The sequence below is a fragment of the Peromyscus leucopus genome, chromosome 20, assembly GCF_004664715.2.
Source record: "Peromyscus leucopus breed LL Stock chromosome 20, UCI_PerLeu_2.1, whole genome shotgun sequence".
NCBI lineage: Eukaryota > Metazoa > Chordata > Mammalia > Rodentia > Cricetidae > Peromyscus > Peromyscus leucopus.
Genome location: NC_051080.1, coordinates 19,443,095 through 19,457,832, shown reverse-complemented (window position 1 = coordinate 19,457,832; position 14,738 = coordinate 19,443,095). Strand labels below are relative to the sequence as shown.

Genomic DNA, 14,738 nt, shown 5'->3' with positions numbered 1-14,738 from the left:
AGGGAATCATAACGAAATCTACTGAGTATATCCTTGAAGGAGAAGTTGTGCCTATGTCTCCTATAAGTAAACGTACAAACCGTGCTTTGCTTTCCTTTGTGCTGGGCGTTCCCAGACAGGACATTGTACGACAATGTCAAGTTGTTAAGTGACTTCTATGTACCTTACAGTAGAGGACATTCAGTAAATAGAACCGCGGAAGGCTTTGCTAGCGCACTGCTCAGAGGATTAAAAGGCCTTTCTCACATGTGGAGGCTGAATTTGAATCCTAGCACATCTGTAAAGAAATGGGTGTGGAGGGTAGTAATAGTGGTGTGCTAGGTACAGTTCTGCCCATGGAACTTTGCTGTGGGCGAGCTGGTGTGGGTCTTCCTCTGTGTTGTCCTCTAGCGAAGTGATCCTGGTTGCGCTACTCGTGTTTGGCCTCAGGGTGTCTTCTGTCTGCCCGCTCCATGCTCGACATTCCGGTTAACACTCAGCTCAATCTAATGAAGTGCTATTCTCCAAGAGAGCTGAGTTTGTATAGGAGAAATCGGCAGGCACAGACACCTCACCCCTTTACTCCCCTCCTCCACGACACCACACAAGGTCTAAAGAAGAAAAGCTCTGGCTGAGCTCTGCCCAGCACATGCCCTTGGTTCTATTTGCCGAAGGACGCATGGCAGGCAGAACCAGTGCGTTGACACAAGCCCCCTTCATTTTCACTCGACACCTTGACTCTTAGATAACACATTATATTAAAGCAACACGCGACTCAATCTATAACACTAAACACAGACACGCCGCTTTAAGACTCTAAAAAAGCACACACTAGTCCTGCTTCCAGCAGAGATTGGAGTCGTTGGTTCTCGTCCTCGTGAACTCACCCCATCTTGGATGAGACCAGTGGCCTGTACGTCTGAAACTCACGAGCGGTGGGAAGTTGTTTGGCTCGCAGTGACAGCCTCTGCTCATACCTGCGGTCTATACACTGTGGGCTAATTTCCTTGAAGGCATACGTAAAGCAAAAACAGCGATAATGGTTCTTCGCTCCAGGACTCTCTGTCTTGTTGCTCGAATGCCCAAATGAATTGGGCCATCTCTCTAATATATGTGGAGAGAACAAGCACGCTCTCCGGTGTGCATCCTCTTTCCCTCTAAAGATGGGCCCCTACTTGGTGCTTTTCCTGTGGAGCGCAGAGGGATTTCCAATGTTGTGAGTAGGGACTAAGGAAAGCAGTCTTGGTCGGCAGATGTAGTTCAAGTGGGTGTTGTAGTGTGGTCGGTGTGTGCATCGCATCGCTCGCTCAATAGATAGAGCTGGGTTCCCCCCCAGCACCACATAAACAGGTGTGGTGGCGTAGCTGCTTTAATCACACGTGTTCAAGAGATGGAGGCAAGAGGATCTGATGGAGGGCAGGATGCATATGGCTGGGATGTGTATCGTAGTGAGATGTTTACGACGGTTGACAACTCTAGGCGTGAAAGGGTGCAGAGCGCTGCCTCACTCTAAAGCTAGAAACAAGAGACAACAATTGGCAGTGTCGTAGATACTGATCACGACTGGCATGTAGCAGTCTGTCTTAAGGCGCTACTGGAGATGCAGAGGCGTCGATACTCAAGCCCCATTATAGAAGAGAGATATCAGAAATAGCTCTCTGACTTCCATGTGCAATGGACACAACATACACACACACACCATAAATAAATGTATAAAATTTTTTAAACCTGTGATCAGTCCAAAAAACACATAAAAGGAAGGCAGTCAACACACTGCTAAATCTGGCTTCTCTTGGCTGGGGTGCGCTCAATGATAGACCCCAGGCTCAGAGTGCGAGACATAGGCTCCACCCTTGTCTCAACAACTGTGACTGTCTGCTCCACTAAGGGGCATGCGGAGGAATTCGTGACTCAACGCTAGCTACGCTGCTGAAGGTTTCTTGCCGGGCTATTCACTCTCTTCCCGCATCAGTTGATATTAGCTCAGCGGCTGTTGCTCTTCATGGCTGGAGTGTTGTAGTAGCTACATCTTTGTCTTCCATCATACAGCTGTTTCTATTTCTATGCTTCATGAATTGCTAGGCAACAGTACATCTTGTTGTCTGTGTTTCGATTTTTCTTTCTTTTTTTTTTATAATCTTTCTGCATGGATACACTTCTGCAATATATAGATTCTGTCACTAAGAAGGGGCAAGACTGTTTCCGTTTTAGCGATCTTCGACACGGATCTATTTATACTTCTCATGCAAAGAGTTCACACGATCTGTTTCTTAGTGGAGGGCTCGACTTCTTTCCCGTTCTTTCCCTTTACGGATATTCCCCACGCGCTTAACGTGGCTTCTGCGTCTCTCTCTAAGTTCATCGACAAAGAAGAAATTTGTGGGTTTAGGCTTCTGTTCATCACCAGCATTTCTCCAAACACTGCTCTCCCATTATCCACTTCCCTGCTCCTGAGGATCACTATATGGCTTCCTTATGTGTCTCTTATTTCGTTTCGTTCTTCAAGACACAAAAACTGTCTTTTGACGATCCATGGTCTAACACATGCTTCTGTTTCTTCATGTGAGCAGAACTTGCGAAGTATCGCCAGGCAGAAGGGGACCCACCTGTACATTTGGGTCTGCTATGGTTTCTTGGCTGTGTGTGTTTTGATTGTCGCCAAGGGAGTGACGTTGGAAAGCTCAGTTAGTCAAGCCTTGAATGTGTGACGTGGTGATTACCTTTTAAAGAATAGGAGTCTACAGAAGGGCCTGTCGAGCTGTTGAGGACCTTCTGTGGAAGTGAATTCTATTAGTTTCCGAGTGAGTTTCTCAGTTAAGAAGGCCTCCTCTAGAAAGCTAAAATATTTCCAGGTATGGATTTCTCCTCCACAGACTGATGCACCTCTACCATGAAGTATCACCAAAATGGAGACGGAGCATAGGACCTTCCCAGACTCTAAAAACAAGTGAAGAACCTTTCTTTGGCCTCAGGTATTTTGGTAGATAGGCAGTGAACAGATATTACAACTGCTTCGTTCTCTGATCCGTCTTTGTCAATAACTGAGAAAGGCCCTGAGCAGGGTGAATGCATAATTCAAGCAGCTCACTTGAAAGATTAACAACTGTTCTGCCTTGCTTATGCTACAACAGACAGTTGGCTGACTAGTTCTGATACACCTTTTAATATTTTTCTCAAAAGCATACATTAGGTTTATGGTTTGCTCTTCAGAGGATTAGCGAAATGTTAATCTGCAAATTTCATTGTTGCAAACAATATGTTCCCAACATTCATTGTTTCTGTTAGTCAAATATTATGTGCATATTATTCCTAGTTTGTGCCTTCTGGCCCCTACCACACTGTCAACACCGCCATCTCTTCTGTCTCGCTCTACGTGTCCACCACTGTCTTCACCTGATGAATCAACTCTCCAATCCCTAAAATGTCCTGAACATTACCCTCCTGAACCAGAGGCCATATCCTGTCGTATGCCATGATTTTCGTCGTAATTAGTTGTATATATTCATGTCTGATGTTTAGTAAACCTTCATACTCTCAGTTGCTGTTTAATTTGGTATTTTTAGCTTTATAGTTTTGCATAATTATAGAATTTCTAAATATTTGGTGTTTTACGGCCTCTCCTGAAAATTGTATTGTAGCTGTTCTGTCATCCAGGCAGTTGATGGTTTTTTATACAATAGGCGTTTAAGTCTTTTTAAAGTGGCTAATCTGTGGAGTTCCCCACATGCTGAAAGGGAATGACTGAACAAACTTGTTATTGGGGCCGTCGAGAAGCCCCTAAGGCATTTTACCTAAATGGTGGGGTTATTACGGGTAATTACCTTGCCTGTCCCTTGTTTGCCTGTGGCATCATTAAGTCCCCAGTGTGTGGCCTCTTTGTGCCCAACTTCTCTGTATCTTATTTTTCTGGTTGGCTTCAAAACTTGAAGGTAGGGCTGTATAGTGTGATTTGATTATCTTTGAATAAGAACACATCGTTTTGGGTCTTTTAGAAATGCCTTGTTCACTCACAATTCGCCTCTGCTTTTCTCCGACGATGACCCCCCCGCACTCCTCTACCTTTATTTTTATTATTATTCACAACACTCTACTTTATTTTTTCTTACCAAAAACGTGACATAATAGGATATTTATCCAGAAACATTGCTCGTAAGTGGCCAAGGCTAAGTTTGTATGCCACTCCAAATGCATAGCAGGGCTATATTCTAGAACTCTTAGGTGTGTGTAAGTAGATCACTCTTCCCAGATCAAAGGTATTATTACTCGGTATGTGTCCCCAGAGCTTCTTTCTCTCATTGGGAACTTCAGATCGCTTCGATTGTGTCTGCCTGAAGCCCCTCATTCATGGAGAAAGTCGGCTTGTACCTTTGGTGGTGTTGGCCGCTAATAGATCCTTTGGGAGCGCTCTCTCTGTTTTGATAATCATTGACTACTTCCTCTGATGTGACCCTCAGAAATTCATAATTGTGCGTTGGCCTTACTGCCTTTTCCCTTCACAGCTCTCTTGCCTTCACTCAGCCGAAAATTTTATCTAACCTCTTTTTTGTCCTATTGGGTGGTGATTCGCAATGTCATCATCTTAGGCATTCAATTAGTCCCAGTATTCTCGAAGCTGTCAGGTGTATAGTTTATACAGTTTTAAAAATGAACCCAAGAAAATAAATTTGTTGAATTTCGAGGGGGTCTTTCACCAGTTTTTACGTATGTTAGCCCTCCAGTGGCCTGTTTTAAGTTATCTTTGTCGTGGTTAGATGCAGCTGGTCCCTAGAAGAACATCTTCCTCGTCACATTGGAAGTTCCATTCCCTTTTGCACTACTAGCCCTGCTTAGCTTAGTCTTATGGAATCAGAGAAACTGAGACCTCGTGAAATCTGTTTGGTACACAAAAAATACACAAGCAAAGAAACTGGGGAAAACATATTTAATGTTCATCTTGTGTTGTTTCCTTTTATGTGACTTTAGTGAATTAAAATGAATATATATTAACGTAAGGTCTTAGAGTGTAGTAAACAGTTTGTGTCTTCTTTTCTCTGGATTGCTTCAACGTCTGTCCCAAGCATTCCAAGTTGCTTATACTGACAGAGTCAAGTGTGTGTTCATCAAATGTAATTTGTGTTCTTTAGCAATCGGATATTAGGCCTTCCCAAGTATGGTCATGTTCTTGTCTTTGGGACAAAATTTCCCATGACTCTTAGCTCTATCTCCCATTTCATGGTGATGCTCTAGCCGTATGCCCTGTTTCCCTCTCATTGCTCTTGTGACAGATTCGCATTGTTTTTCGTCCATGTGTGCTGAAATGAGGAAGGAGCTTCCATATGCTGTAATCTAAATCTCTGTCAGTCTCTATGGGTTAATACTTCTGGTCTGGAGTTGCCATGAATTTTACCCACTCTGCTTCCAAAAAGTGAATGATACCACAACTGAATAAACTACGCTCGCTCAGCGTTCACCCGGTCTATTGTTCTGTGTGACTATCCTTCAGTTGGTATCATAGTCTTTGGATTCTTGCAGGGGATTCTGAGCTAACTGAAACTTAGTGGGTACAAGACCAACTACTGGGAGTTGACCTGAGGATTTGTCCAAGAAGGCTACAGTAGCCTTTCGAATAATCCATTGAGTCCTCCAGGGTGGCTTCTTTGCGGGATAAGCCTTAGGTGTGTATCGGGTGCAGGTAGGATTGTAAATGGAAATAGATGGTGACTTTGGTTGTTAAGGTGTGAGTCCCTGGCTGTCTTCACAGAGATGTCTCCTTTGTTTTTGGCTTTCCCCAGGAAGTCCTGCAAAACTTGTACCGAACAAAGTCCTTCCTCTTTGTGGGCTGTGGAGAGACCCTGCGTGACCAGATATTCCAAGCCCTCTTCTTGTACTCGGTGCCAAACAAGGTGGACTTAGAGCACTACATGGTAGTGCTCAAGGAGAACGAAGACCACTTCTTTAAGCATCAAGCAGACATGCTTCTGCATGGAATTAAAGTGGTGTCCTATGGGGACTGTTTTGACCTTTTCCCAGGCTACGTGCAAGACCTAGCCACTCAGATCTGCAAACAGCGAAGTCCAGGTATGGAGTTCTGCCATTACTTCCCGAGCATGACTTGTGGCTTCTTCCTTCAGCTGTTTCTCCTCTCAGCCGAGAAGACTTACCAATTACCAATAATTAGTTCTTTTTAATGCCTCTAAATTTCAAAGTAGAAAATGGGGTGATTGTATAATAGTGACAATCTGTAAGTAGAACTTGAGACTTCTGCCCACAAATGTGGGACACACTGATTCATATTTCAGGCCAGTTCTGTTGGTTGTAATACTTTAACCTTAATCATGTGAATATCATACATACCTTCATCCTTCACTACATTGGAAAAGCTAAACCTTGAAAAGCACAGAAAACACAAAGCTTCAGGTAGCTTTGACCCCCCCCCCCCAGCACATCTCTGCTGTGTGAGGCACAGCATCTCATTGGTGCTTTGGCCTTTCTAGGGAGTCACAGCTCTGCCAGTTTAAACCTCGACCGTGGGAAATACTGAGTCACTTTTACACCAGGGAATTAAGGGCTTTGAGTTCACTGTCATAAAACATGGATGATGGCAAGCATGGAAAGTTCTGTATTGCCTGACCTTTCATGGTAACAGGAAACCCAGAGGCTCACCACGTGGTGGAATGAGGCTAGCAGAGACCAGCAAGGGACAGATGCACATAGTACAGCTGCCATGAGTCTCTGCCACTGGCGTTCTAGTTGCTAAATTAGGAGGAGGTGTACAATTAGGGTAGTTGTCAGTTCTTACTGGGAGTGGGAACAGAGAATTCATGTTGTAGAGCAGGGTCCTGCACAATTACAAATTTTACATTTTTGCCATTATTATTTTATTTTGAGACAGGGTCTCACTATTTTCTTCTGGCTATCCTAGAACTCACTATATAGATTAGGCTGTCCCAGAACTCATAGAGATCTGCCTGCCTCTACCTCCCATATGCTGGGATTAAAGGCGTGAGCCATCATACCCAGCTGCCCTTATTTTTTAGTATCAGTACCTTTTGCTGCTTAGATGTTGAGAGTTGATAGCAGCTGGGGGAGGTGAGTTTTGCCCAGTGTGTGCCAGAACTTTGGAGCTGGGATTTGATCCTGCACCAACAGAGACAAAAATGTCTTGGTACCAGTTGTGTGCATGGATCTTCAGAGACCTCCCTCATCCTGCCCATCATCTCTGTCCTGCCCACCAACTCTTGAGACTCCCCAGCCCTGACTCCCTAGAAGGCAGCAGCCACCCATTGAGCATGGTGTCTAGGGTAAGCAGCTGAATTGCTTCCCACCCCCATTGAAGCTCCTTTTCCAGGACCTGGCAGCTGAACTGACTCAGTGAACTGCTAGAGGAGTAAAAGGTCACTGAGGTTTTCATCTGTGCCACCTGTCACGAAGGACATTTGTGTTTGTGTTCTCTCCTGATGGGTGTGGATGCCTACCGACAGGGAAAGTGGCATTAGCTGTTTGGGTACTGTGTCTCACTCCATTCGCCTGCCTGCCAGCTCCAGGAGCGTCCCATGGCCATGCAGTGAGTTCTTGCAGCCGTCCTGCCAGGTGAAGAAGGGAGTGACACATGCAGGGCTCCATGGTTGGCCTGCGACGCAGTTGGCACAGAAGCCTGTCCCAAGCAGTGGACGACCTTGGGGTAGCTTTTGCCTGATGAAGAGTACTCCATGTCTTGGCTTTGCTGACTGTTTCCTCTCTTCCCAGATGCTGAGCGAGTGGACAGCACCACCTTACTGGGTAAAGCAGATCTTTACTTTTGCTCCCCTGACTTTCGCTTCCATATTCTACTACTCATCGCCATTGACGTCATGAAAGTGCCCCTTCCATTCAATAAGTTCTTATCAAGTAGCATAGAAAGGATAGATGGCAGTGCCTTCAGATGATCCCTGCCACTGTAAAGGCACAGAAGTCCATCCTCTTGTAGCAAAGCTGACATTGTAGCTTTACCCCCTTGAGCCTGTGATTGATAGCCCCAGCTGATTTCTGAGAGACCTCAAGGCATCTTTCCTGTTGTCTTGGTACAAAAGCATGGGGCTTGCTTTTTGGTGCTAATCTTAATTGGCAGCCACACCTTCCTTAATCCTAACTTCGAATGTCCTACTTTTCTGGCCGAACTCTAAGGTTTTCCAATTCTTCTCTTCTTTTTGCTTTTAACTCTCAGTGTGAAGCTGGCTAAAAAGCAGCTAGTAATACCCATGCCACAGTCTGAATATTATGTAGCCTTGCAGTTTCCTTCACCGGATTATTTAGTGTATCATTTTTAAATTCAACCTCCCACAAAGTCTCAGGGCATGGACAAAATGTAGACTTTTAATTAACTAATTGACTAATTAATAATGTTTTCTAGAATGTGAAATGAATGGCCTCTAGTCCAAACCCCTGGAGTCCTCATTTTCCCCTGAGCCTATGAACAGTCCTTACTGTTTGTGCTCACATGAGCATCCTGGGCCTCTGAACACTGAGCATTTATTTCTAAGCTTTTCCTAACATGTTTCTCTAAACTCGTAAGTCACTCCTGCATATTGGTTTAAAGGCTTCTGGTGCACATGCTCAGATAGAGCCATGGCCTCACCTGTTAGCACCAGTTCCCTAATGGGCTTTCTGTGACAAAATTCTGGAGAAAAGCAACTTAAAATATACTTGGCTCTCAGGCTTGAGTCCTTGGTCACCTGGCTCCATTGTTTCTGGACCTGTGACTAGAGAGAGATGTGGCAGATGAAAGCTCAGAGTAACAGGAGAGGGAAGCAGAGTGAGTGCAAGAGACAAGGTCATGCCCCAGTGACTGAACTTCCAGCCAGGCTTCTACCTCCGTGCAATGTTGTTGATTGGGTCAGAGACCTCGGGATCTAGTCACTACCCCAACAGCCTCACTTGGGGGTTCTATGTTGGGGACCAAGCCTAAACCATGCGGTTTGAGGGATACTTCCTATCTACACCATAAAAAGTAGGCAAACTGTATTTCCACTTATGGGCAATTTCAAGGCTATGCAAGGAAGACAAGTGAATTTTCAGAGCACCCCAACTGTTAACCTCATGCTGCCCTTCTTCCTCCTGGACTATTTAATGTAAATTTTTTAAAATTTATTTTTATAAATTTCTTATTTTTTAATGCAATTTTTTTAAGGTAATGCATGTCAGGATTGTGCGAAGAGGAAGTTGGAAGAAAATGGAATTGAAATTACAAAAAAAGTCCGACGGTCAGACACTGGTAGGTATTATTTGTTTTGTGGGAGCCATCTTAGAGCCGTAGTTTCTGTAGTTAGTGCTTTGTTAACACTCCTGGTTTGTAGGGAGGAGTAGCACACACCATGTCAGAGTCACACAGACCTTTCACACTACTCATCAGAGGCACTGTTGTTTTCCCAAAATTTCTATTGAAGTAATGTAATTGAAGGAAAACAGGCAAGCGATGGAGCATCGGCTCAGTTGAGCGTTCATGAGGTAAAGACACCGTTTTCATACCAAGTCAGCAGACAGAACATTTTGGGAGTATTCCCCCACCCGCCAGAGTGCCCACATCTCTAAAGAAACCACTTCAGACTCTTGCTTTTTGTTATCTCTACCACAGAGGTGCTTGTAAACTGTCAACTGCTCATCTCAGTAGACTCCATTGATAGAGGCAAGGTGATCTGGCTGACTGCTCATGTCCCATGGCCTCCTTTCTTTACTTCCCTTCTCCAGGTGTTTCTAGTTACTCTGGTTACTAGTACTGGGTTTGAGTTGGGGTTGAGTCTGATTGGGTTCTGAAGGGTTCTCCCTCCTTATCTCCCTTCTCCATCTCACTCCTCCAGCTCCAGCTCTTAATATTGCCAATGTCAAGTACCTAGACACAGGATAAAAAGGAAGCAAAGCCTCTACTCTGGATTCTAAAAGGTGTAAAAATAAAAGCACTTCCTTTATTAAAGACATCTGTAGTCTTTCCTTTCGACTTGTTTACAGTGTTATTGGGCCGAGGCTCTGACTTTAGTTGTAGGATGTGTGCTCACTATCAGTTACATGTTTATTTTCTGAGCATTCCTTTCTTCCACTTCGGATTGTCTCACATTGGCAATTATTTCTTCTTTGCTCTTCTCTTTTCCTCTCATGTTGGGAATCATGCTACTTGGAGTCTCTTGGATTGGTTCCACTGTCTTTTATGTTTTCTTTAATGTTTCTTTTGTATTTTTTTTTTGAGGCAGGGTTTCTCTGTGTAGCCTCTGTAGACCAGGCTGGCCTTGAACTCATAGAGATCTGCCTGCCTCTGCCTCCCGAGTGCTGGGATTAAAGGTATGTGCCATCACCGTCTGGCCCTTTAGGGCGTCTTAATTTTCATTTTCAATTTCTATTAAAACACTTTGAGGAATTCTCAAAATTATATTTCAGTCCTTAGGTTAAAATGTTACTGTTATTTTTGAGTGCCTGGAGCTGGGGATATAAAGCAGGGTCTTGTGCATGCCAGGCACAGTGAGCCACGTCTCCAGCATCTAAATTTTTGTTTGTTTTGAGATGGAGTTCTCACTGTGTATCCATGGCTGGCCTGGAACTCACCATGTATAAATCAGGCTGACCTCAAACTTAAAATGCCCAACTTAAAATTCTTATTTTAATAGTGTGACATTAGGTTTCTGAGATTGTCCTCTTATTTAACCTTGCTCCTATCATCTGTTGTATAATGCTGTGATAAGTCTTTTCAAATCTTTGGAGACCAGAGTCTGCTCTGATTATCTGTTACCACCTCAATCCTGAAGCTTTTTTGGATAGATTTATGATTATAGGCATTTTCCTACTAGAAGAAAAATCTCAGGCTTTACCATCATGGAATACATCTCTAATCACTTGTAGCACATATGAAGTTGAGGCAGGAGTATCATGAGATTGAGGTTGGTTTGGACCATATAAGAGCCCTTGTCTCCAGAACAACAGAGAGGCAAGGCAAGAAGAAAAGGGAGGGCAGGAGGGAAGAGAGAGAGAGAGAACAAGTATATACACCTGAACACTACTCTTAAATACTTTTGTAACTCTTCTCTAATAATTTCCCAGAGCTTTGAAACATTTAGCATACTGATGATCTACAAATATTTAAAGTTAACTCCTCAGTGGCTGTCTAATCAATACTATGACAGAGCTTGAGCATTCCTAATGTGAATTCCTCCCAAATTGAAACTTTTTGGTTCTTAAACATTTTAGATTTGAGAGAGAGATGGCTTAGTAGTTAAGAGTGTTTGCTATTCTTGCAGAGGACCCTGAGTTTAATTCCCAGTATCCATGTGGCTCACAACCACCTGTAACTCTAGCTCCAAGGATTTGACACCTTCTTTTGACTTCTGCAGGCATATTCATTCTCTCTCTCTCTCTCTCTCTCTCTCTCTCTCTCTCTCTCTCTCTCTCTCTCTCTCACACACACACACACACACACACACACACACACGAGAAAAATAAAATAAAAATATATATATATATATTTAAAATTACAGATTTGGAAGCATTTTGGATTTCCAATTAGAGATATTCAATCCCTTAAATTCTGTGCAAAATTCCTAAACCCCCAAAACTTACAAGTCTGGCCCCAAACATTTTGAATAAGGTATACTAGTATATTTTGGATAAGAGATAGATGTACTATACATTCCAAGGACATGAGTTGCTGAAGTCATCTGTTTTTGAGTCACACTGAACACAGATCACCTAGTCAAATGAAGCAAGGCCATTTTAAAATATTATCTGCAAAGTGAATTAGTCACACTGGGATTGGTGGCAGGTACCAGAGGCTGTGGAGGCTCACTTTCTAGAGGTGTCCCAAGAGAAGTGAGTAGAGGTCCTGGAACTTTAGTGCGTTTGGTAATTGTATCTTTAACGGGAAAATTCAGTTTTGGTTGTGTATAGACAAAATTCTTTGGCACCTTTCCTTTGGCTTGTATTTTTAGTTGGCAAGGACATCTATAACTAAAATGGTACAGACTAGTTCCTTAATTGCTGCCTCTGGGCAGGTGTTTCTTTTCTGTTGGTCTCCTTCATGTTCCTGGTTTTTCTCACATCTAGGCATCCTCCACCGTCTGCTGATGTAAAGTTCCAGTGATTGTCAGTACAAAGTTGTGGGTTTTTGGCTTTGCTTTGTTTTCCTGCTGTCACCTGTATACATGTAGGTTTGACATGTTCATGATCTCTCTGAATGCTGTTTGTTCAGATGCTAGGGCTACTGTCTGGTAAACAATGCCATAGAGCCAGGGATCCTCTTTGACCCCTGAGCAACTGTCTTAGCCTTGCTCTCCTAGGCAGTCATACTTAACGAAATGCCTCTGGTCTGTTTTTGGTTTTGTTGTTTGTTTTGTTTTGTTTTGAGATAGGGTTTCTCTGTGTAGCTTTGACCTCTGGTCTCTGATGTGCAGAAAGCCTTGGCCTGTTCTGCATATGGATGAAAAAGGTCAAGGGCAACCTTCTTAGTCCTGCTGTCCACACCTGCAGCCTGAAGCTCCCCAAAGAAATGGAGGTTCTGTTTTGCAGTATTGTGTGTATCCTGAGCCTTCATTTCTTTTTTTCTTTCCTTTTTTCTTTCTTTTTTTCTTTCTTTTTTTCTTTCTTTCTTTCTTTCTTTCTTTCCCTCCCTCCCTCCTCTCCCTCCTTCCTTCCTTCTTTCCTTTCTCTCTCTCTCTCTCTCTCTCTCTCTCTCTCTCTCTCTCTCTCTCTCCTCCCTCCCTCCCTCCCTCCCTCCTCTCTCTCTCTCTTTCTTTTTCTTTTTTTTTTTTTTGATACGGGGTTTCTCTGTGTAACAGCCCTGGCTGTCCAGGAATTTGCTCTGTAGACCAGGCTGGCCTTGAATTTAGAGATCTGCTAATTCTGCCTCCTAAGTGCTGGGATTAAAGGCGTGCGCCACTACCGGCACTACTACTACCACCACCACCACTACCACCAGGCCTGAGCCTTCATCCTTATCCATACTTAAAACAAACAGGCTTTTACTACATGTGTGCTGAAATTGCTGTCTTGATTCTATGAGAAAACCTGCACTGAAGTGCATGGGGAGAGATTTTCCATAGGTCTTTACATGCCTACATTGTACCTGGTCCTTGGTAGTATATAGCTCTGAAAGGCCATTTCTAGACAGTGGTTAGTTACTATTCCCGATGGAAAGTTTTTAAAATTTTCAGCATGTGAGGTAGTTGGTGAAACAGAAATCCTAATAGAATTTTTAGTGAACTGAAACACTTTGGTATTTCTTTTGCTTAAACAGATGATGCTGGAGGGTCTTGAAGATTTTAAAACTTGAACCTTGAAAACCAGCCTTCTGTAACCACAGTGCCATGCCCAAGTGATGAGGAATGTACAGAGGACTCCATATGGAGCTCAGTAGAGAACTGTTACACACCCCAGAAGAGCCATGTGGGTGTGTGGCCTTCGTGGTTGAATGACAGAGCTCCACTATGTGCTTAGCTGCTCAGGAGGTGACATGGACACACTTCAGGTATACTCTGTAAGGATTAATGGACAGCTACCTCAGGGACCAAATTGGGAGGTGGGAGGTAGGATGTACCTGGCATTGTTCCCTTTTCCCATTTGACATGTTTTCTTATGTCAGGGTGTTATTTTTCCTGATACATGGAGGAGAGTGAAGACTGTCCAAGCAACAGTAGTTGCCAAAGAGAAAATAAGACATAAACATTTATATTTTATACCTTTATGTAGAAACATCTTTTACAGTAGAAAGTTTTTTAAAGATGTGTTGGTTTCATTGTTAAATAGTAAAGAATGAGTGGATAGTAGAGGCGTTGAACCCACTAGTGAAAATGGTTGTTTTTAAAGGGATAACTAGATCAGTTGGATTTCTTTGGAATTGTGACATTTCAGTAATTTCTGTTCCAAATAAATGGTAGACTGCCTGGTAGGAAGTATTAAGTCCAGAGTCCGAAGACCTCTTTCAAAGTCTTTAGTGCTGTCTAGATCCACTTTGTGACTTAGAAGTTCGAAAGTCAAAGGAAAGCACAAGACCAAGCTTTACACTTTCAGATTTTAAGTTCTAAGCTTTCCAAGTCTTATTTCTCTAGGATAAGGCCCATCTTTTCTGTTCTCCTCTCTTCCCATGGTTCATATTAAGATTTATTTACATTGAGTGGGGTAGGCAATTCTTTGAAAGGGCTTGCCACATTTGAACTACTTTCAAGGTTTACTTCTGGGAAACACCCATGCTCAGAGCACTGCACATGCCAAGTTCCTCTGAGAGGGACTATGGCAAAGGCTCACGTTATGCAGAGTGGTCCTGAAAGGAAGAATTCTTAGAAACAGGTCCTGCATGGCTCAATTGAGGCTACTAATCTTTGATATGTCAAGCTCTTTAATATCTTGCCGAGCCCTGCCTATGACATTGCATGGATGGCACTGTAGCTCCCAAGGGAACAGGGATAATTAAGAACAGGAAACATAGGTTGAAACAGGGAATGAGGGAGAAGCCAGAAAAGGCTAAAGACCTACCCCTCCATTTTTAAGTGTGGAAAATAAATCTTTTATGTCACTGGTTATAAATAAAATTTTAAAGTCAATCCTGTGTGCTCAATTTTTCTTTAATTATGGTAAGAGGTAATATACAATGAGAATGTTTAGCCACTGAACTGTGAAATCAAGCAAATGATTACTTTTGAATATGTCTAATTAAAAAAAAAAACATGGATTTTTGAAAATTGGTTTTGGGGGCTAGAGAAATGGCTTAGCAGTTAAGAGCACATACTGCTCTTGTAGAGGACCAAGTTTGGTTTCCAGCATCCACATCA

At 43.1% G+C, this 14,738-nt stretch overlaps 1 protein-coding gene across 5 annotated transcripts in view; it reads left to right on the top strand.

Annotated features, from left to right (window-relative positions):
• The window catches only part of Fam118a (family with sequence similarity 118 member A), a 32,198-nt gene extending 17,688 nt beyond the window's left edge, over nt 1-14,510 (top strand). For 4 of the 5 annotated variants that reach the window (XM_028878128.2, XM_037197473.1, XM_037197472.1 and 1 more), the window contains exons 6-9: nt 5,751-6,036; nt 7,705-7,737; nt 9,125-9,208; nt 9,792-9,906. In XM_028878128.2, the coding sequence (XP_028733961.1) occupies nt 5,751-6,036; nt 7,705-7,737; nt 9,125-9,208; nt 9,792-9,838 (450 nt within the window). In that variant the 3' untranslated portion in view covers nt 9,839-9,906. Of the gene's footprint in view, nt 1-5,750; nt 6,037-7,704; nt 7,738-9,124; nt 9,209-9,791; nt 9,907-13,207 lie in introns of those variants that run through there. The other variant, XM_028878130.1, reaches the window with a different exon arrangement.
• Nucleotides 14,511-14,738: the final 228 nt, after the last annotated feature.